This window comes from Poecilia reticulata, linkage group LG6 (assembly GCF_000633615.1).
Source record: "Poecilia reticulata strain Guanapo linkage group LG6, Guppy_female_1.0+MT, whole genome shotgun sequence".
Taxonomy (NCBI): Eukaryota; Metazoa; Chordata; class Actinopteri; order Cyprinodontiformes; family Poeciliidae; genus Poecilia; species Poecilia reticulata.
In genome coordinates this window covers 839,652-863,396 of record NC_024336.1, presented here as the reverse complement: position 1 = coordinate 863,396, position 23,745 = coordinate 839,652, and the positions used below count along the sequence as shown (strand labels likewise).

Genomic DNA, 23,745 nt, shown 5'->3' with positions numbered 1-23,745 from the left:
AATAAATCTAGCAACAGGAAACTGACAAACACTGAAGAGAAGAAGAGTTATGATTAATGTAGTTACAGTTCTATCCATGTTTTAATGTTGCAGAACTCAGTCGTTATAGATCAAATAGATAAAAGTTTAAACTGGCATGTTGTTCATCTTTTATCTGGTCATTTTGTGGCATATTTAACAGCTAGAAAATGGAAAAGAATAAGAATATTTTTTCCACTCTGATTGGCTGCTGTTAGGCCTACCAATTTTAACTTGAATGTTCATTAAATTTTCTTAGACACCTGTGAAAATAATTTCTATTCCCATGACTTTTTTGTTCTCTGGGAAATGATTTTTGATGATAAATACAGAAACAAGCATAAAAATCAAAACATTTACAATAGTGATAGTAATATTAATGATAAAATAATAGTCAGTGCAAAGTAGCCTGCAAATTCTTTGATGGGGGCGGCGAGGGACCTGGATAAAGGCCAGGGGGGCGCTGGCCCAAAAAAGGTTGAGAAACACTGTTCTAAATGAAAATTGGTGCGTTCTTCTTTTGATTTACAATTTTGACTTCTAATGATTCACTTCCTGCTAGAGAGCCCTCTGGTGGTTGAAGAAAAATCCACAGAAAAGCCACATCGGGCTACAATCCGCATGGTTCAAAGCTTAGGAAAAAAGTAGCAACTTATAGTCGGAATATACGGTACCGTAGGTGAAATTGAATAATTTCCACGGCACACCTGACAACCACTCACGGCACACTAGTGTGCTGCGGAACAGTGGTTGAAAAACACTGACCTAGACAGCATTTTTCCACAGTAATGGATTGTTTATATTATGACTGTCCCTTTGTGAATTTAAAGAAAAACTAAGAATACATTTTTCTTAGTTTAACTAGAATATGACCAAATGGTCTGATTTCTGTTGTCTTTTCCTGAGTCAGAAAAGGACAGAGAAAAACAGACCCAAAAAGTTGCCCAATTTATTTAAATATGTTTCTTTTTTACTTTTACTTCAATAAATCATCCTTGACTATGTGTTATTTCAGAGAGCAATACATCTTAGTAGATGAAATTGCTCAGCGATAAATCATAGTGGAAGTGCAGGAGGGTCTCTGAAGGTGGCAGAGAGCTCTGAAGGTGTTGGAGTAGCTCTGCTGTGCTTCTTCTAAAATGGGTTTTCCTCCTGATTGATTTTTCAAGTTTTCTTCTGGATTTGAAAACTATGAAGTTGGAAGAATTTTTAGTTTCTTTTTATTACTGGACCTGTTTGTAGCCGTTATAAGACAGATTTTTTGTTTCTACATCTCAGAAGTTAAAACAAATCCCTGAACTTTGATCTGCTCAATGGAGATGAGGAATATTTTATTGTTAAAAACAAGTGTGGGAAAGGATTTGAGGAAAATATCCCATCTAAATTCTGACGTGGAACATGTTAACCAAGAAAAAAATCAATAAGAAGCTCACAGTTTGGCAAAATTGTAGCTGTGATTTTTTTGTTTAAGAGGCTCTTCCTCTGACTTCATTCATGGAAAACGTGCTGCACATGACGGCCTACTTTCTGCTGCCTGTGACCTTTTGGATAATTCAACAGCGTTCTCACAGGCAGACAGCAAGAATAAAAAGGGATGGGGGATTTAAAGATAGAATGGGCAATGCTGCAGAAATTTGTTCTACCCAGCAACCAGAGAATCCCTCTGAGAAAGACAATACTGGCTCTTTTCGCAGCTTTGGCTGGGTGCTGGTATGACTGGTCAGTTCAAAAGTCTCAGGAAGGAATATACATCCCAGTTTAGTGACACTCAGATCGGCTTGAAGATTTTTTTTTTTCTGATTGTTTCTACATTTACACACTTTGACAAAAAAAAATAAAATCTGCCTTATTGCTATGTAGACATTATTTCTAGTGTTTTTATAAGGGTGTAAGGACATTTTGTGGTTTTTAATTATAAAAAGCTTCAATGTTTCTTGTCCAAAGGGAAGTCCATGTCATGTTGCAGTCAGTAAGTTTTACTTCACTGTGTGAAGAACATCAGCTATGATGACCCCCAGATACAAAGGTCAGTGCTAAAATTTGAATTATTTACAAACTGAATTGTTTAATTCTTGCCTTAAATCCTAGACATGACAGGTTATCAAATTGCTGAACTGTCCAGGCACATTTCTTCAGCTCCCTGCACATAAGCTACCTAGAATCATGCAAGTCATCAACTGTTTTATTGCAGTGCTGTTTTATGGGTTTTATGGGACTTTTCAAGGCTTTGGAACCTTGAAAAGTCCCACATTAGGATATTTATTCTCTATTACCTCTCACATTATTACGCTAAGATGCATAAGCAACAGCATAGAGTAAATTGCTTAAGTGAGTTCACAGAAAAGGAGCTTTGATGAATGTTAGCGTTACTTATGTTCAAATAATAATGTAGTTCAAGTTCGTCTGGGTTTGTCAGAAGCATCAGCAGACCAGTTGGTTGATCACATGACAGCTTTTACTTTTAATACATACTGTAGTTTGTGTTTTGAAAAAATATTGACTTGTTCTTGTGAAGCAAATATCATGTATTGACTAGACGCAGGATTCATTACACCTCTGATTTTTGCTGGACAGTTTCTAGTATTTTACTATGTTGAAGTTTAAAAAGGTTATCATTCCAAAATTGATACATTTTCCATCACATTTTTCTGAAAGCTTAAAAAGAATCCATCTGAGTGACCCAGAGAACAGCAAGAGTGAGAGACAAAACAACAGAGGGAGCTGAGGGAAATATGGCAGAGCCTCTCCTGACATCTGGCTGCTCAGTTAATCAGGACTGCATTCTGTAATCCAGCACAGGCCCATGACAAACACACTCTGGCTTATGTGGACACGGCCGGCAAAATCAGAACTGAAATGAAGCTTGTAGGAAAATCTACAACAATATTCCAGCATTTGCCAAATATATACAAGCAGACAGGTATTTATACAGTTGTCCTCTTCTGGAAGACACATTTAAATCATGAAAATAGAAATGTAAGTTGTTGCCAAAGATAACTCAACTGTCTTCCACTTGTGTCAGTGTTAAATCTTACATTTATTTACCTTTATTTAAAATGGCAGCAGATTCACTCCGGTTAAATGAAAGGCATACAAACAGCTCATAAATAATACACTTTGTGAAATGCGTTCACTCTTTTTTTCCTACGGTTGCAGCAGAGAAATGGTTTGTTGTGGTGGTCAAACACAAAGAGAAGAAATTAAGGTTATCACTTACAATCAAATGACTGCCAGCCAGTTGAGGCGGCTGGATTTGTTTTCTGGCACTATCGCTCAGACTAAAGGCTACTTGGAGTGAGGAAGTATCCATTTGTTCCAGCCTCAGCACCATTAAGGATCAAAAACTGAAAAGCATGAATAGTGGTGCACCTGGTAGCTAAAATCACGATACCCTCACTGTGTATCCCTCTGAAAACTGAACCCATTTAAATAAAGAAATCCCTACATGGGTGATACCACAATAGAGGATGTTCATTTTATAGCGTTAACTGTTAACTGTTACTGCTGTAACTGGTCCGGTATGAAACGGTGGTGATAGAACAATACTTTTAAATTTCAATAATCAGAATACCGGAATTGTTTCCATTGTTTTAAAAGGTTTATGTCAGTCTGCCTTTTCCCCATCGATACGCTTCCCGACCGCCCTGCACCTTAGGGGGTTAAAAAAAGAAAAAGACGCGTACATTGCGCAAAACTCTGAAACAGCAGAAGCGGGACATAAAACGGAGCGACGAACTAGATGTGAATTATGGCATAAAAACAGAGAATCCGACGCTGAACAGTGAAAAAATCAACACATGATGTGAAACACATCATGGCAATTATGTGATGATGAGTGAAAATTACTGACAGTGAGCGTCAATAAATGATCAAATAAATCTACCAACAGGAAAGAAACTAAAGTGGACATAGCAATAAACCAAGAGAGGATAAAACTAATCGAATGAAACTAAATGGAAATGAATGAAGAACAAAATGCAAGAATAAACCAAGAAAGTAAAGTAAATACAGAGGAATAAACTGGTATGGCAAGATCTTTCTAGACTTTAAAAAACCAAATATTTTAAGTCAATTCAGCTTGGGATCAGTATCGATCGATACTAAACCTCTGATATCGATATAATAATTGGTCTCGGAAATGGAAAAATGGATCAGTTCATCTCTAACTATGATGTTGAAGACTGGATAGGTTGAAGAAATTAGATGGCTTAGAAGGGTTTACAGATGAGATGATAACAGTTCCTTTCATCTTGCTTTGCTGTTTTCTAGACATTAGATCAGAGTTAGCTGGACTGATCAAGTGAGGGAGGGCCAACAATGAATGAGAGATGATTACAGCATGCAGGTTGGGCACCAACTCAGTTTGGAACCGATGCTGAATGAACTGAAATGTTACCCACTGATCAACAGATTTCTTACCCTCTTCTGGCGGCTCTCAGCAGCAGCCAGCTGGGCTGACATGCGCTCCTGCATTTTCCTGCAGTGGGCCATGACAGCCTCCAGGACGGAGATGGGGCTGGACCCCAGTGGCCGCCGTTCTTTGTCCCCCCCAGGGACTCTGCAGTCAAAGTCTCTCTGAAGCGCCAGAAAGGGGTCAGTCAGGGTATAGTGGCCGTATCGGTCTTGGAGGAACACCTCCTTCCTCTGAGCCTGAGAAAGACAAAAAGCAAAAGGGCTGTTTTATATTCTCATGTTGTGAATGATAAAGTCACATGGATTCTGTTCTCACCCTAGTTATAGAATTACATTTCACACCTTTTTAACTTTGAAAACAAAAGAGGAAAAACAGCACTGCATTGAATTAAAACATTTCTTAAAAAAAAAAAACAGGCATAAATGTACTGAATTACATGCATATTTGATAACACTTGTTGTAAAAACAACTATTTTAATTTGTTCAGTCAGTGCAATTAGGAGTAGAACAGCCAATGTAAAATATAAATAATAAAAAAACTGAAAGTGACAAAAACAATGGATTAGCCATCTTGATCAAACATGAAAAAATAAACAAACCTTCTTTCAAATGGTTCAGAAAGTGGTTAGGAATTTTAAATATATTATAAAAATAAATAATAAAACATGATGTCTTGATCTCAAAGCATAGAAATAAACTGAATAGATTCGCCTTATGGATCAGGCAAAATTTTCACCGATGCCCAATGTGTAAAATTTTTTCAATATCAGAACTGATACTGATTTTAATATCGGATTGGTGCATCTCTACTAGCGATTGACTGCTTTGGGAACTTCAAAATTAAAGATTGACCAGTAAAAATGTCCAACCTTGTTCTGGCATCATTCATGGACTAGATGTAGAACTCTACTCACCAACCATTTCATATGTATACAAATTTTACGGTGGATATTTAAGGTTACACTCCAAATTGTTTTTGCACTTACAGTAAAATATTCCACATTGTATACAGAGTTAGACAATATGTCAATCAGGAATTAAATATAGTGTGTTTTTCCACATGCAATGACTAAAATGACCCTTTTGTTACCACTGAGCATAATTTCCATCCCCACTTGCATGTAATTACCCAGAAGCTCAGTTTCTCTTAGTGCTCCTGAACTCATCACCCACATCTTGCCCCAGCACTGTGGAAAATTTGAGTAACACGGTGAGAACCATAAAGAGGACAAAAAAGGTACAAAGGTTGAAGTGTTAACTGTTGAATTATTTGACAAATTTTGTTAGGAGTGTTGGTGTTGGGTCAGAACCAACTATTTTAATTTCCAAAGTTTTTCATGGGGAAGGATGTACAGACCAATACTGCACACAATGCAGTGGAAACATTAGTAAAACCCGGTCAAGGTGAAAGTTGTTAAAGCTTTCTGCATCAGCAAAGGAAACCATTTGTTTAAAAACGTTCAGTTTTAAGTCAGTTTTTCTATTTGCTAAATGCCAAAATAGTGAGAAAGGCAATTTTTAATACTCTCTTCAAAGTCAAAACATTAAATACATTAAGATTAATATACTATTTAATCAATTTGGGACATTTTATATAGTGTATTTAAACTTCTGGTTTGAACTGTCGGTTGTTAGTCTTTTTTTGTGTAAAAGACAAAAGACACAATATTGCCTTAAACTGTTATTGCAAAGGTCATTGCTGCACAAAATTAAAGACCAATATTTAATTGGTGTATCTCTAATAAAATCTTCATTATTTGTTTCAGGACGTTGTTCAGAATCCAAAATAAACAATAAAGGCAGAGTGACGGTACAAATTGTCTGGCATACTTCTACTTAACCACTTTAGGTCCTAATTCCATCATCCCCATCAGAACCAGCCCAGACTTCTTGTCAGCCCCATTTCTGAGCCCGTTCGGTCACAAACGTGGTGCTGTGGCGTCAGAACCACCCAGAACTGCTGGGAGCCCGTTTGCCCTCCTCATCCCAGAAGCAACACAGAACACATGCGCTCTCAGGTTACAGAAACACACAGAGGCCGGCTGGGGAAAAAACAAGCAGGGTTCTGAGCTAACCAGCTACATTCAACAAGGATCTGGTGAAATTACAAAGTAAGATTGGTCAAAGTTTCTGAGCACGTGTTCATGAAAGTTACGGCTCAAAATGTTTAACAGAAACTGTTTATTAGATGGAAAACCATAAACATTACTGTGCTTTGGTTGTTATTGCAGTTTTTCTATGTGCTGTGTGAAGCACTATTAAGGATTAACAAAACAATAAGTTGAGTCTAAATATTAACCCTTTCATGCATAGTGGTCACTACAGTGGACAGCTRTCTAAAAGCCATTTTCTTGTGCTGCTTGTGGATTTTTATGTTATAAATGCACACAGACCACTGAAGTGGACACAAATGCATCATAAAATACACTATCAACTACTGGACGTCAGCTGCAAATGCAAGAAATTATTTTTGTAAAATTCAATATGGTCGACAAACAAAAAAGCATGCCAACCAACCCGGTCCCTCCTACTGTAGACGACTCTTGCAGGTAAAAAACAAATATTGTGACATCAGATAACCCCTAAAGAACAACACTACTGATGTATTTTTCAAATAACAACTTTGTATTTGGAGAAAATTACAATTGATCACCTAAAAAAAAAWAATAATAATAATTAAAAAAAAGTTTTGCAAACTTTTTTTTCCTACCTTTTCTTATGCCTTAAGAAAATGAAAAAAAAGAAAAAAATCCTGATACATTCATGCATGAAAAGGGTTAAACTGATGTAAGTCGGGCTGCAACTAGTGACTATCTTAGTTATCAATTAATAGGACATAAAATTGGCACGTTCTGAAGATTTTTCACTTAAGCCTTTTTTTATATATAGAAAATTAGAAGCACATTTAAAGGTGCAAGTAAACAAATTAATTCAATTATTACAATAAAATTAATTACATTTTTTAAAGAAAATAAAATTATATTGCTTAAGATTTAATAACAGCATTCCTGTGAGGAAGGAAAGGACAGGTCTGCAGCTAGAAAACATACACCTAACTAACCCATTAACATATTCAGTCATCTGACTTGACATCAACACAGTATACGGCTGATCGGTTGATTATTTTTCATATTAACCCATTAATAAATGGACAGCAAAAGGTGCCTAATATGAGCTCTTTTTATTATATTTTTTAAGAATTTGAATTGGGTAAAGTTAAACTATTTACATTCTATTTCACATTATTTATAGCTTCTAATTTCAGCTTCTGCTGGCCTCAAGTCAACCTTTTTGAGAATATTGGCCTTATAACGACTCCAACTATTCCCTGTAATTTGGCGGTCAAATAATACGTGAACATAAGAGAAACTCTTTGTGGCTGGAGTGGAGCAGCTGCACAGAGACCAAACCCATTACCTTAAATGGTCTCAAGGGGTTTAATGACTCGAAAAACACACAGCAGCCATTTAAGCTGGGTGAAGAAAATACCTCCATCAACAAAATTACTGTTCAATTTCCTTTTATTTTGTAGTTCAACGCAGTTGTGAATAAAACTGTTTTCACCCCAAAGTTTGTATTCCTGTATTTGCAGCCTTTGACGGGTGAGGAAAGAAAGATTTTCCAACTGGATGAATATGAGATGGGATGTTAATGAGAGAAAGACAAAGAGCCAGACGTTTCTAAGCCAGGTTGAGATGCCTGGCCAAACAAGGAGATCTAGGTTGGAGAGCTGAATACTAACCCATAAATGAGCACATGAACACAGAGTAAAGTGTGAAGATTAATGGTGAAAGCTAAAACAGTTGTTGACACTGAGGGCCGAGTGTGGGTCAGACAATGTAAACACAACCACGGAGGATTTGTTAGGAGGCTGGGAGCATGGAGGACAGGACAGGGAGGAAAAACACAGAGACTTGTTGGAATCTTTGAGGGAGGGATGTAAGACTTAAACTAAAATTTGTTGTAATTAAAAAAAAAAAGCCAAACAACCACCTGGAACAACGTATCAACACTTCAGTGAAAAATTCACATCTTCAAGTTTCATCATCAACCGTTTTTCGAGCAATTTCACTCTAATAAATAAGGACTAAGACAGTACTAGTACACATTTTGTCATGTAACAACTACAAACTTTAAGGTATTCTATTGAAAACAAGACTAAAGGTTGACTACCTTGGTGAAACATGTCAAAATAAACTGCAACAAACCTTTCAAATATTTCAGAAAGTGTAGTTAGGAATTATATATTTAATGTGAAATAAACAAACCACGACGTCGCTTTGAGCACAAAGCATAGAGTTAGACTGAATAGATCTACTTTTATGGATCGGACACTGAAAAATTCTGATACCCAATCTATAATTTTTTCAATATCAGGACCAATACAGACAGATCGTTGCATCTCTAATTACAGCGATTACCATGGAGGGGCAGAAGAACCCCTTCACGGTAAACGCAAAAGGGTTTACCATGAATAAAGAAACACTTTTCTTTATTCAAAGAGAAAAATGCCAATATTGTAAAATTTATAGATATTATGTTAGGTGACAACAGATTCTAGAGATTCATTTACAGCTAAATTAGCTTGAAATTTCAGTGAAACACTAAATTCTTATACTAGTCTCTGATTTTCATTCTCAACAAAAATATTTACCTACCAGGTTTGAGGGAGTGCTGGGGTGATTACATGCTTGTAACTTTAGAGTATTTACAAGTGCAGCAGCAGAGTCTGAGTGAGACGTCATTATTATTAGCATCAACCTTTACAAGCATGCTGAACCTGGAAGGTGAGAGGGTTCACCGGACCCAAACGGACAGGAGACACTATCAGGAAATGGACTGGCCAATGAGACTCACTGGAGGGAAGCGCCGTAGCAACACATGATGAGAGAAAGAAATGGAGAATGAAGCAGTGCAGACAAAAAACCCAAACAACTTGGGCCAAACAAAGAAAAAAAAAGAGGAAGGTCAAATCAGGGGAGCTGTTACTTTACCAATAAGCTGATCAATATCAGATAGCAGGAACCTCAATGAACTTAAAGGAGAATGGGCCAGAATTCCTTCACAGTCGGACTGAGAACAAGCACTTCAGCTTCCTGCTGTAAAAGGTTTTCTATTAGATTAGAAATCATGGATTCATGGTTATGAGAAATATTGTGCTGTTTTATTATGGTTTGATTCTGTGCCACAGGATCTCGTTATGTCCCTTTCGATGGCTTGCAGTCACCGCATTTCCCTCCGCTAGAGCAATCAATGTGTGCAAAGGGATTTGATTAGACAGCCCGAACGAGACAATTTAAAGGACAGCAGAGGCTTCGGACAGCTGAGCTATGGGGATGGAATGGCATAAATTAAGTTAGGGGGAAAAAGGAAGGAACGGATGCGGAGAGGGTGAAAGGGGTAAAACTATGCTTTGACACATAGAAAGTGAAGATGGGCAGAGCCAAAAATATATAGAAAAGAAGGATGAAGCAGAGATGAAAATGACTGAGAGGTAACAAATGGTGTTCACACAGAGACACACGCTCCCACAGTTATGCAACATGTTGATGGTTCATATTGCTACGGAGGCTGAAAAGCATCAAGAAGTTCTCCAGAAACTGTGCAGTCATTCATGTCTCATACAAAAAAAAAATCAATCATGTTATATTAAATGTAAAATGGTTCCATATCCCTAAGCCTGTCACAATAGGCTACTAATCAATTGAATGCATAATAAACAATTAACAATTAAAAAATAATTATTTTTTGAAGGTCACTTTTGCTTACAGAGACTTCATAGTCTCATTTTTAATCACATTCATGTCAACCATCAGTTGTGTATGGTTTTATTTCCTTTTTTATTTGTTGTTTTTGGTTGTTGAGTTTTATTTAAGATATTTAAAGGGGCAGTATGTGTAAAATTGATTGTTTTGAGCTTTGCACCATGTTATAATTTTACTCCCTCATCAAAAACACACCTGGAGTCGCTACTTCTCAGTGCAACGCTGGTAAAAACGTTGTTAAAGGGTTAATAGAGGAGCCATGTTGTGATCACATCCTGAAGGCAGAGTTTCACAATGAGTAGTTATTAAAGAGACAGAGGCCCAATTTCAAGGAGTTAAATTACAAAATAAAATGTCTTTTAAGCCATGTTTAATATATTCAACATATATATTTGGTATATTCTTTACCTTTATATTAGTGGAAAATTGTATGAAAACAACAATTTTATCATTTATCGCAGTAATTTCTGGAACAATTAATCATCCTGCAAAATTTGTTATCATGACAGACCTATGTATCATATTAACACTGCTCGTCTTTGTAATCCAGTTGGAAAGCAATATGCGTTGATGTCTCCAGACTATTTATACTTTACACAGTGGCATCAAGTCTGAATCTGCTTTCTCCGTTCATCCGGAGATGCTTCAGAGTGGGAGGAGGGGGCGGTGGGTCATGAAGGCTCGCCGCCCCCAGGCGTCAGGCTGACAGCAGTGAGAAACCAGGCCAAAGTTATATAAGCAGCCCAGCAGAAGAGGCTGACAATGATTGGCTCTGGGGTTTTCATCACTCTAGTTGAAGTGAGATTGAGCTTCATAGGTCAGCTGAACATTTGGCTCATGAAGGTTGTGCATTTGAACAATCAGATTTAGCAGAATCAGACATTCCTTTATGTTTGTCCTGCATTACTAGGCAGACCCATGATGGAACCCTAATCCGTGACTTCTTCCATGGAGAGGCAGCTTTTCCACAAATGTTTTATGAGCTCATCTGACAAACCTCTATGAAAGTTTCATTAGGCTTCTGATGCTCTCTCAGACATCTACAGAAACACCCCCCACACACGCTTACACTCACACATACACATATAAATATGCAAACAATTTAAAGCAATAGAAACGCTGGTTCATATTTTATTAATGCAACTTGTCTATTCTGATTTACTAAAGACCCTGATTGAATAAAATCAATCAAACAATTAAGATTCCATCTCCAGATATCCTTTTTGCAGTGTAACACTGCCCTGGCACATGTAGGTAACCAGTTTCTCCATATGATATGCCTGAACAGCTTTGATAGAAAAATAAAATGTAGAAAATCTTAATATTGATTAATCCAGTGTTAAATTTCCTGTTACTATAAGGGTGTTCCGGTAGACTCAGTTTGATAGGAAACTTACAACATTTGTTTCATTTTCAGCTGCTGCGATTCTCTAACATGCTGCACAGTGTCAAACGTACCAAACTCTTTGAGCAACCTGTTCCCCTCCTCACCTGTGGTGGCGCTGAACCAAGAACCAGTGAAGGAAACAACACAAAAATCTCTGAGGAAGATATTGAGCACAACTTCCTTCCTCATAAATTGTAAATAAAAAGTGGGGTGGCATCAGATTTTATGGTTTGTAGGATTTCTCCTTTTCTTTTGGCAAAAGACCACAAGCCATTTCTCCCACTAGCGCTAGACTCACATTTGTTTTACCAAGAATGCCTTGTACTATAGTCTGCTTCCTGTTTTTTATAGTGGTCTCTGGTCCACTTGAGGTTAACATGTTCATTCAAGTTCACTTCAACCGAACCGAGACCTAGGTTTTAGGTGGGCCAGAATGTGCTATTTTGGTCCGCATCAGAGTTTGATTACATGTTCACACCTCCCCAAACAAACCAGACTTTCAGGCAAAGGAACTACAGTTCAAGTTCAATTAAAGTTTATTAAACATGGCTGGTGTGAATACACCCTTATTTTCTTGCGTGTTGAAAAAAAAATCTTTGTTCTTTGTAATTTTCTTTGTCATTGTCTCTTTTCAACAGAAAAAGGCCTTAAAATAGAATTGTCAAGAATTGGGAAATAATTTCTATGTTCCTTTGTCCAAGGACAGCTGAGTTTTTGTTTTTGTTTGTTTTTTTCTCCAAAATAAATAAACAATCAAGGATAAGCAGTCCATCACCCTGTTACGATGGAAAGATTAATTTGTTGACTGCAGAATATTTCATAGTAGTTAGATGTCCCGCCGAACATGTCATGACACTATAACTCCCTGGGTGGCCATCCCACTCTTTCAGAATCCCTACTCCACTGGCCATCCCTTCCCCATTCCCGTCCCCATCCCATCCCACACAGGAAATCAAGTTGGTGAGTAGATGGAAGTAGATTCCCTGCATAAGTTACAAACTGAAACCCGGTTGGTTGGGAACGGAACAACAAAAGGCATAAATCACAGAAACCAAAAACACTCCCTGTGTACAGCAAGGAGCTGTAGTAGTTGGAATCTCCTCTTGGAGTATATAGCTCCAGCTTTACAACTAAAAACAGTTTAGTTTAGGCGTTGACATTTTGTTTTGTCTGCCTGGCTCTCTGGCTTGCAGCACCCTGTGCCTTCTCTAGGGGAAACTAAATGTTTTAAAGTTGGACGCGGTTCTGCTCTGGTGTTTGCAGGTATCGTTTGCTCTGTTTGTTCAGTTGTTCAAACTTGGTGAGTTCTGTGATTTTTAAGTGAAGTGTGTGATATCAGAGGAGCTCTTGGACACGAGCCCTGGGCCTTTACTGGGCCTTTTCCCTTTCATCTCTGTTGATAAAAGCTGATGGCAACACACACAGAGAATTCAGTGTGTTTTGAGTGCTTACAAGGGCTGATGATAGGTGTGTGTTGTTTTTCTTTGTAATTATTTGAGCACTGTGTTATTCATACATGGCAGAAGCTTGAAATTGTTCTCTATAGAATTATAGGTTCTCCAGCCTTGGGTTAAGTTGGATATAAACAGCTGACATCAGAGACGTTGACATGTAAGGACATGAGTGCTCTGTAAATTGTCACACACATTGTAACTAATGAGCACTATCATGTCTGTCAAAGGGTCATTTTGTGCTTTTGCCCACAGAGACTGTGGGGGTTTAATTGTCCAGCAAGCCTGTGTTGGTCTACTGCGGTATTAGGGACATAAATAGTAACCGAGGAGCTGAATACCCGGAGCAGACTCTTTTACTCCAGCTAGAAGACATTCTATAGTCCCCAGATTTTTTTCCACTGTTTTATTTAGACAACAAGGACAGTCTTCTTTGTGGTTTGTAATTTATTTTGTTTGGACAATGTCCAGTTGGCTCAACCAGAGCTCTCACAGCATCACAGAATTCATAAAAAGTTGTTTCATTATAACGTGTTGAATCCATAGCTCTTCTGTTAAATCGCAGACTATAATTTTCTCAAAACCCTGCACAAGTAGCCTCTCCCGAGTAGGTGGGTCTTGTTCCAACACCTGAATAAAACGCTGACGTCTCTTCTGATAGCTGATAGACGATAAGCGCTAGTGCCATGGCTGAATTATGAAAATATCTCATGAATCTGTTTACATTCTTTGCTGCCATTATTTCTAATGACTTATCGGGTGAACACGCTTATTTGTGTGAGATTTTGATTTCATTCTTATTTACCAGAAACACTGCAATTGCGGAATATTTATTTTTTGATATTAGCAAATATTATAGACAAATATTTATATTTATTTATAATTATAGACAAATATTTTCATATACATGTAATGGAAACGCAGCTAATGATGCCAATATCTGACCCAATCTTCCCCTTCCGACAATCTTAAGGACGCCTTTAAGATCTTTAGCAAGATGACACTAAAGGTAATTTTCTGAGATGTTCCTGCTGTGTGGTAAGTTTAAGAGTGATCTGGTCTGCTGATAAGGAAAACTGAGGATATTCAACATGTTTATTGTCTTGGCCCGATATTGCACTACTTCTTCAGGGGTGTCCTGAGTATGTCAGTATCCTTGTTTTACAATTTTTAAATAGAGCTGAGGAGCAGGTGTAGCAGGGTAGAAATCATAGAGTTCTATCAATATTCTCTTTTGTTACGATTAAAGAGTTTCTGGTCAAATCAGGTTAGTTGGATTCATTGGTGGATATTTTTTAGCTGACCTATGAATAAAGCAATCCTAAAGATTCAGTTGACCTACAAATATGACATTTGACAGAGCATGACAGTTGTTCTAGTTTTACTCAATCAGTGGCCTGTAGGAAACAGCAAGGCTTCTTCATATGTAGTAGAGTCACATGACAGCATTAAGTAGGTCTCTGTGCTCATCATCCCCAAGAGGATTCCTTATCTTTAAGCTGTAGGCCTTTTACTTAGTAGATAACACCACTATCAAAGTGTGTAGAGTGTGCATGTATTGGAGTTTTCTACTGCTCCATTTGTACTTTGGTATAATATCATGTGTGTTTGAGTAATTGTATCTGTCTGTTATGTGTGTGTGTTTACGGCAGGCACCCCCACAGAGTAGCCATACGCACGACACAGGCAGGTCGGCAGGGAAGTGTCAGAGCAGCAGCCTCCATGCCAGAGGGGCACATGCAGGACAAACGCAGGACACCAAACCCCCGAACTCATCACCGGTGCGCCATCCCTAGTGTCAAACCCCCAAGCCACTCACTTTGCTGGCAAGGTGCCCAGGCAAGCCCCAGTGCAGTCATTGGCAAACCAAAGAAATTATGACTCCGGGTGGAAAGGCATAGTGGCATTTCACCCGGTTGGAGACCCCCACCAAGGTCAAGGAAGACATCCCCAACAAGGACCCAGTTTAGACCTCACCAGACAAAGTGTGATAAAATTATTAGACAAAGAAACTAGCAGTGTGTTCCTTTGATTAAAAACTGAATAAGAGTGGAAAGGATTCAGAGTTGTGTAAAACTCTGCAGAAGACAGAAAAGGAGGAATTAATTGAATGTGAATTGCCTTTACACTGGTGAGGAATCATGTGCCAAATCCCACTTATAGAGCACCTCAAACAGACACCAACTCCACACACTTAGTGATCATGGCATTCTGCCCACTTTCACAAGGACTGATAGGATTATGAACCAGCATTTTACATTTCAGCCAGGTCTCTTATCCAAGTGATAAGAGTTTGAACAGGAGCATCCAAGAACGCTGCAGGACTTAATTCTGTGCATCGGCTCTGAGTCGCTCCTTGCTGAGGTAATAAGCTTTCATCTTTTTGATACTAGTTAGAAGAAATTGTCTCACTGAGCCTGTACGCCTTTGTAGACTTCCAAGAGAAATCATATACTTATGCACACACAACTTGGATCATAAGTAGGGGAGAAGCCGACTCTTCTCTCATAACTTTATGTCTTAAAAATAGTCAGAAGGAAAACTGAAGGAGAACACGAGAAAAAGAAAAATGTAATCTGTAAATAAACAGACAAAGGAGAAAACAGGAAGGGARAAAATGTAGAAAATATTGCAAGAGAAAATAAATCAATGTATGATGTAAAAAAAAAAAAGTGCCAGTAACTAAAAAAAATAGCATAAATACAAAGCATGAAAAAAAAAATGAAATAAAATGTGGAAGTAAATGACACAGTCACATTAAATAAATACAGAATACAAAAAAATTTGAAAAAAGGGAAAACTAATTAATGAAACGAAACAGTAAGATTGTAAAGTAAAAATGAAATAATAATGATTATATTAAATATTATATTACTGGTGAAAATGAAATATTAATTTAGCAGATAAACTGGGAATATTCTTTTTTTTATTTCTGGATGCAATTTTGGTACACGAGTTACTTTATCAAGCCATTTATTTAATTCTATATTACTAATTTTGGCAGGAACAGCCGCCATACACTTAACTATGAATAAGAAAAAACAAACAAACATGAACATAAAGAAAAATCCAAAGTCCATCTCGCTTCCCAGAAAATATTCTGTGGGTATTTAATCACAGTATTAGTCTACTATAAGGCACATAAACTAACAAAATCCCAGCATATCTATTACGGCTGTGTAATAATAATGATTTTGCGATATATATTGATATTTTCTTTCCTAGAAAAAAATATTCATCCGCAAGTATCGTTATATCCAACTGTCACCTTGCTCACTCACTGCTTGCTCTGCCGGAAGAGTGATTAGGTCAGGGGTGCCCAATAAGTTGATCGCGAAGGTTTTGAGTCAATCTCGGCAGGTGACACACTGATCGCCGCCAGGACACTGAGACCAGCACTTCCTCTTCTAATAGGCTTATCAAAAATATTCACTAAGATCCTAAACGTTTGTAGATTCATTAAAAAAAGAATAATTATTTTGAGTTGATCGTCTGTTCGGATTGTTTTACCTTTGTTTACCTTTGCTGTGGCTCATCACACCTGCTGTAGTTTCTGAACGTTCAATAAACGACAAACTTAGACTAATTACCTCGTTCGTTCGTGACTATACGTCACAACAAACATCAAATAGGACAAATATATCTAATTAAGTTTTAACAAATTCTACCGTGATAATTATGTTAAATTAAATCATAAATTAATTAAATCATATCCCGACTTCAGAAGATTTGCCTTTACATTTACAGTGCTCTTTGGCTCCTCCTATCAGTCTGTAGTTTCTCATACTGAGGTCATCAAACCAAATTTCAGATCTATCATGACTGACTGACACCTGCTGGCGTCAGGTTTGCAACCAGCTTCTGACTGAGAAACCAGTAACCTGCTCCCAGTGTCAGAATCTCACTGAGGAAGAAACTGCATTAGGTTTTCTGTCACTTTATTTTTTCTGCTATAACTGAAGTATATTCGCATATAAAATAAGTCAATAGAGTTTAATTTGCAATTTGTGTGTCTTTGTGTCATGAGGTAGGTCTCAGGCAGCTGGTGAGAGAAAAAGTAGATCTTGCTCTCAAAAAGTTTGGGCACCCCTGGATTAGGTCATCAGGTTTAGAGTGATTCCTTCAGATGTTGAGTGTCAAGGTTAAAAAGGTATTATTTACTTTACAAATGCATGTAAGCCACAGTTTGTACTGTTTCAATTAAAAGAAACATGTTTTCTCACCACTTCTTTAATTCATTTTGTCCAGCTGTCAACTTTAAGTCTGTGTCCATGTCCAACCAGATCAAGGTATTGTGTAATTGGTGCTTTTAATCAGTTTTCAGTTAAATAAATTCAATCCATCTCTATAACAGTCACAAAATGTCACCAAAATCGCTCAGTCCCTCTAAAATCTTTCAGAAAATCGCAAAAGTGTATTGAATTATATAGTTTGCTGAACATCGCAATATATATCGTATCGTGAGCAGAATATTGTATCGTATCGTGAGATTATTGTATCACTACARCCCTAGTATCTATGTGTCTCAAACGCTGAGAACAAATGCTTTGCAACACTACTCACTACCCTGAGTAGTGTTGCAAAACGAATGATCAGATCTAGAGATATTTTTAATGTCAGTTCAGGACATAACTCTGACAGACTACCACAGGAGGACTGAGAGGAATTTAAGGACATTTGGATGCTTTTTCTGGACCATCTTAGGTCCAGACTTTAATACTCATTGCTGACATTTGCTATTTATTTCTTTATGCTTTTGCATGTTGTTTTTGCACTTCATTGTATTGTATTATATAAAATAGTGTTTGGTAGTGTCTAATATAAAAAAGAGTGGGTAACTATTATGAGTGAATCGATAAATTTGCCAATTGATAAATCGGCTAAAATTCTTTTCATTTTGGGAAATCAGTGATCAGCCGATACGTAATTGACTTATTTCTTATTTACCTCAGCAAAGATCTAAAAATCAACCACCGTCTTCTTTTGTTCTCTGATGAAAGATGGTTAGCTGACAGACTCACCCAACAGGTCATGTCTGCACATTTTTGCTGCTAACAGTAAAAATGTGTCAATTTAAAAATTAAATTTTTTTATTGATTTTTTTTCTCCCACAGAAACTCAAGAGTAATGTTCCAACATTTTACTACTTTTTGCATGGCAGCTGCTGCTAACTCAGCAACTTTTTTACTTTATTTAGCAATATTTCAGAAAACAAAATCGATATTGACCAAAATCTGAATCGCCAGCTCAGGCTTTGTATAGATGATGATCTGTGATTGGCCAGAAAGCTGCTTAGTGAATATTACCTGTGGTAACTATTCAAATCACACAGTCTATGCATTCCAATGAGCAGCTAAAATAAATTTTATGGCTTTCATAAAGAACAGATTGTCCAGGGGTCTGTAGCACAAAGCAGGGTTAGAGGTTCATCAACGGAACTTAAGTGTCATCTCAGGATTTTCAGCATCATCAACCTGGGTCACCTTACCTGTCACCATTGTAATTTATGCCAGAGACCTAGTCTTCTTTAAAGCAGGTTGGGTTTCCATATTATAAATCAAGACCTAGAAAGCACTACCTCTCAACCAATCAGAGACCTGAGCTATCCGAGGTACACCGTTACATGTCAGGTCAGCAGAAAATCTCTGAGATCATTCAGCAGAAAAGATACGTGAACATCCAAGAGAGTGAATACTTTTTATAGGCCATGTAGCTGGATAAATAATACAGTTCTGCCAATCACATTTGGAACCACGGTTTCACAAAATTAGAATTGACAACATGCTCCTGATATTAAGGTGGGTGTCTGAAATAGAAGCAAAAACATTGGCTTGACCCATTAAGCCAGTTTACTGGTAATATTTTGCTGTTTTTTTTTTATTTTTTATTTTTTTATCTTTCTCCAGCTTTTCAGTAAATGTGAACCTAAATGTATTTAGTTTTATCACGGTAAGTTTTCCCATTATCTGCAGCAGAGTTTCACACACATGACTCCACTGCCAGGACTTGGCTGTGGCTGGGTTCAGGCCTTCCACTTAGCTGGCTGGCGAGGTGAGAGCCAGGCCTAGTGTGAAACAGAGGGTCACTTTCACACTGGCTTGTCCAAGCAGCAGGTATGCTCTCTAAACTGTCTCTGTTGCACAGAAATTAGCCGGCACTTTTGAAAAAACACTTCTATTCAAATCAGCATCACCAAGCCAAAGAAATCTGCAGTTTTCCACTCAAAAAAAAAGAAAAAACAAGGACAGGGGCTAATTCCACTGGTTAGCTAATCCTCACACTGAAGAGGAAGTTCTTTGTAGTATGACATTGAAGGGAAAACAACACATAAGCAAACCGTCAGCTCTTAGAGGTAAAAGGATAGAAAATACTGACGGACAGTTCCCAAAACCACACACACACACACACACACACACACACACACACACACACACACACACACACACACACACACACACACACGCACACACACAAACTCAACCTCGCAATTCTTTCACTGTAAAGCAGTGAAAAAACAGCTTTACAATAAAAATAAAAAATATATTGGAGCATGTTGAAATAGTTTTTCACATGGCATAGGATGATGGCTGTACTCAGTGAAAAATCACACAGTCAATTTCAGCAGTGACATTTTTCATAATCTTCTCTATGTTGTTCTCCAGTGTTAACAATAACAGAAAAATCATTATATTTTACTGATAATTTTGCCTCATGAGACTTACTGATGATACCGACATCATTTGAATAATAAAGATGTTATATGACTAAACTTTCCCAGGTTTGCTAATAGCTGGAGAGGAGAGGACCCAAACCCACAGGAGTTCATTACCCACACAGAGTGCTTCTTTTTCTGTTGATTTAAACAGAAATTTATGTTGGCTAAGAACAGAGCTGCCAGTGTTACTCAGGAAATCAGCGTTAAGACAAAGCAGTGGCTGTGCTGAAGCACAACACAAGCCTCCACCCCTCAACTGCAGCTTCCTCTCCCACATCAATCCCAACCTGCAGCTCCCTCCCAGAAAGTGGGACACTCACTAAGCACAAAACGGCTCAAAGATCGAAACCAAGAGAAGAGAGGGCTCAGTGTTTGTAAAAGTCATTGCTGTGGAGAGCGATGGCGGGTTTTAGAGGTACCAAAGCACGCAAAGAACGCAAAGAGTGCTTTGGTACCTGCTGAATGCAAGTAAAATGTAATTGTCTTTGCAACAAAATGCATTACCACAAAGCCAACAGGGAGACAGTAAGTTGTGCTGGAGGGGAGCACAATCGATTAATGGCTGAAACGCAAAAGCAGGTTGAGACCCAGCATTGAAGCTGATGCTTTATCTTAGTCTGTGCACTTTGAGAATGGCATTACCCTAGCAACAAGGATGATTGCTCTCCTTTAGCTTCCACACCATATCTTTCCAAAAGAGCAGACCATGAACAGGAACCACATGGGACAGGCAGTGCGCCGAAAACTGTGCTTCAACAGGACGAGGTCTAGAACTGTTCTATTGAGAGGGTGACTTTAAAGCACTTCTGTTGTAATCTGGAGCTATGTAGAAAAAAATACATGAATCCTCTAGGGCTAGCACAGCACCCCCATAGTATAGCAGTAGAGAAAATACAACAATGGAAGTTTGCTGGTGTATGGACCATCTAAAAAGACCAACAGTTTGGTTCAAATTTCACTTTCAAGCATCGTCATGATGATGACAATCACTCCCTTTGTCATACTTAAGTTCTGATACTGATCTTAGTTACAAATAGAAACCAGGTTATAGTTTAATTACTCATTAAAGAGAATAAACTGAATGCAATGCTTGAAAACTCTGTAATGTTAAGTGAGAGTAAGTTAATTCAGCTCATAAGTCACTCCAGACTGAAGACGGCTCCAAATGCAAGATGTGGCCCAAGACGTGGCCCATAACGGAAGTCACTCTGGGTAAATACAACCAAAACAAATGCATGTGTCTAGCTCTAGAAATTCTTCGTAGTCTTTTGACAGCGATAAATGAGAGGCCCAACAACCGCTAAAATCTGACGCCACTCCATTTTTGTTCACATATGATGAAAAAATGTGTCTTCTTCAGAGGTTTTTATGTTGTTTCCTTCACAGGTTCTTGGTAGAGCGCCACCACAGGCAAGTTTAACCCTTTGATTAAGCTAGTTAATCAAAGGGTTTGGTTCATTTGACATAGTGCAGTGTAATGTTGGTCCCCAATCGAACCAATTCTTCAGAACTATCAAGTCTGAAAGCATCCTTAAAATCAGCTCTTTGTTTTGAACATCATGCAGTTGAATGATTGATATTCTCAGCTGCTTTTTGACTGTGGCGAAATGTTGTAAAGATGGGAGGACACTACAACCTCTCTCTTACTGCGAAAGTCTTTTCCAAAGGAAAAACTAAAATAGCTAGCAAAGCACACAAAAAGTGTCTGCAAAAACTGCAGACACATGGCTCTCTGAGGGTGGAGCTGACATAATCTCAGACAGTAAAGCAATCATCAACAGACAATAGCTGGGACCTTATCAGGACATCCCTTACTGTAAATATTGTCCCATATTTCATCCAAAGCGTAGAGCGGTTCTCATTGATGAAACTTGCATTATTTTGTTCAAAGGGAAGAGTCGTCCTCCCTTTTTCGACACAAGGCCTGTGTCAGCTCGGTGTGGGCTGCTACATGATTGCTCACAAGTTTGTGGCCGCATTTTCTGTGGAAATTAGCTCGGACAGCAGTGTTAATAATTCGCTTCAACTAGTCTGCTTCCACTAACCGGTTTTTGAATTCATGCTTTTGCAGAATTCAAAAACTGAATTCTGCAAATTCAGTTTTTGACATGGTGAGAAAATGCCAAAATTTGTACAATTCTTTGCAATATACCTAAAGATTCTAAAAAAGCAAAAATAGCTCCTTGGAAACTGCAAAGTCGTTGTCAACGGAAGAGGCTGTCTGCAGAAAAGGGTGGCGCTCTCTCCGTGACCATTTTGTTTACCTATATGCTCAGGGACATGGCATATACTGAAACATGAAAGGTGTCCCCGGGTGGTCTGCKGTGTGTGTGAAAAGTGTGTGCAGAACCACGTCACCATGACGTCTGTTCAGCTTTGGATGAAGGATGGAAGGACAGGAAGTAAGTCATGGAACAGATGGGTCCTTATTTTCCTTTCTTGCCTCGGCAAAATAAAATTTAAAAAAAGGCGTAAGATGCTCACAGCAACTACTACAGGCGCTGATTGGTTCTCTAAACCTAGTGGAGTCCTGCCACAAACAGGTTAGAAACAAAGAATTCTACTTAATTCTCAATTGAACTTTGGACAGGATCTGATAAAAACAGCATCTCAGTGCTATTAAGAACAACCAGCTGAAAAGTGCTTTGCTTGTAATTCACAAACTAGGAGATATAAAAGGATGTTTAGAAGAACTCTTTGAAATAAGCTGGCAAAGGTAGCAATGACTGCATTTAATTAGACGCCCACATTAGCAGGCATTTTTTACTTTCAGTCTATTAAGGGCTGACGTGGATGGGAAAGAAGCGCTTTCTGTACCTACATCAGCTTAACACAAAACAACACAATACAATTTCCATACTCCTTTATGACAGTAGGCTAATTGCATGTTTTTACATTTCCTCTGTTTTATTTATTTATTTTTTGCTGTGTTCTTGTTGAGTTTTTGTTCCTGTAGCTACAGCTGGAAAACTCCCACGCTCAGTCCCTGCTGCCTCTGGCTCCGTCAGCAGCAGCATCAGCAGTAAAAAAAAAAAAAAAAAAAGCAAAAAAAAAGCAGGTTAACCGGCTCGACAAAATATTGTATGCTGCTTTATATGCAGAGATGAGGAGAAAGAGGAGATAAAGCTGACAAGATAAAAGAACAAAACCCTCATATTTCTCTGTGATTCATCTCTGTGGGTCTCTCTCTGTCGGTAACCTGAAGTCGGCCTCTCACAGCTGCTGCTCTCATTCTCCTCCAACGAAACACCCACACTCATTTCAGTGCTGCACAGGAGGACACACACAAACGTGCACGCACACATAGATACACACCAGGGAAGTACAGAGTGTGTGCATAAGAGTGTGCGAGTGAGGGTGTAAATCAAAGAGAGAACGTGACAAAGCATAAGAGAGAGAATGGACATTTACTGTAGCAACAGGAATCATGTATGTGGGGTATATTCCTATGCCATGCATGTTCTGTAGCTCAGGTTACTCCATAACTGCCCCTGTTGTGAATACAGCAACAGCTGAGTGGGGCTAAACAAAATGACAGTAAACTGAAATAGCACTTGCTGCTCTGGAGTAATTTGAGAATATTTAGCATGAGATTTATCAACCGGTAGCAGCTTAACCTTACAAGTTCAACCAAAGGTTTTCTCTTTCTTTTCTGGTGATTTTCATCGTGAACCACCTGTTGCTCTCTGCTTAAACAACAGGAATCTGAGTAAATGTGCTTGGGAAGATTGTTGTGCCATATGCATACAGTTACAATTTTGGGGGGACGGTGGGAGGGAGGTTGCCATTATTCAAGACCCAGACGACAAACTCCAAGTGTTTGAGGCTTGATGATTGTTAATATTATGAAGATGCTTGTTGCTGTAGTTTCTGGGTTTGCTTTATTCTCTTTCTGCAGATGTACAAGCAGACTTCTACGGTGTTATCTTGAATTCTCTTTATCCTTCTTTTATCCATCTTTTTACTTCCCTTTTCCCTTTCTTTTCCATCTCTGT

At 38.2% G+C, this 23,745-nt stretch overlaps 1 protein-coding gene across 3 annotated transcripts in view; it reads right to left on the bottom strand.

The window, feature by feature from the left end:
* The window catches only part of cttnbp2 (cortactin binding protein 2), a 92,375-nt gene that overhangs the window by 37,497 nt on the left and 31,133 nt on the right, over positions 1 to 23,745 (bottom strand). For all 3 annotated transcript variants that reach the window (XM_008410654.2, XM_017305253.1, XM_008410656.2), the window contains exon 3: positions 4,438 to 4,668. In XM_008410654.2, coding sequence (XP_008408876.1) covers positions 4,438 to 4,668 — 231 coding nt within the window. The remainder of the gene's footprint in view (positions 1 to 4,437; positions 4,669 to 23,745) is intronic.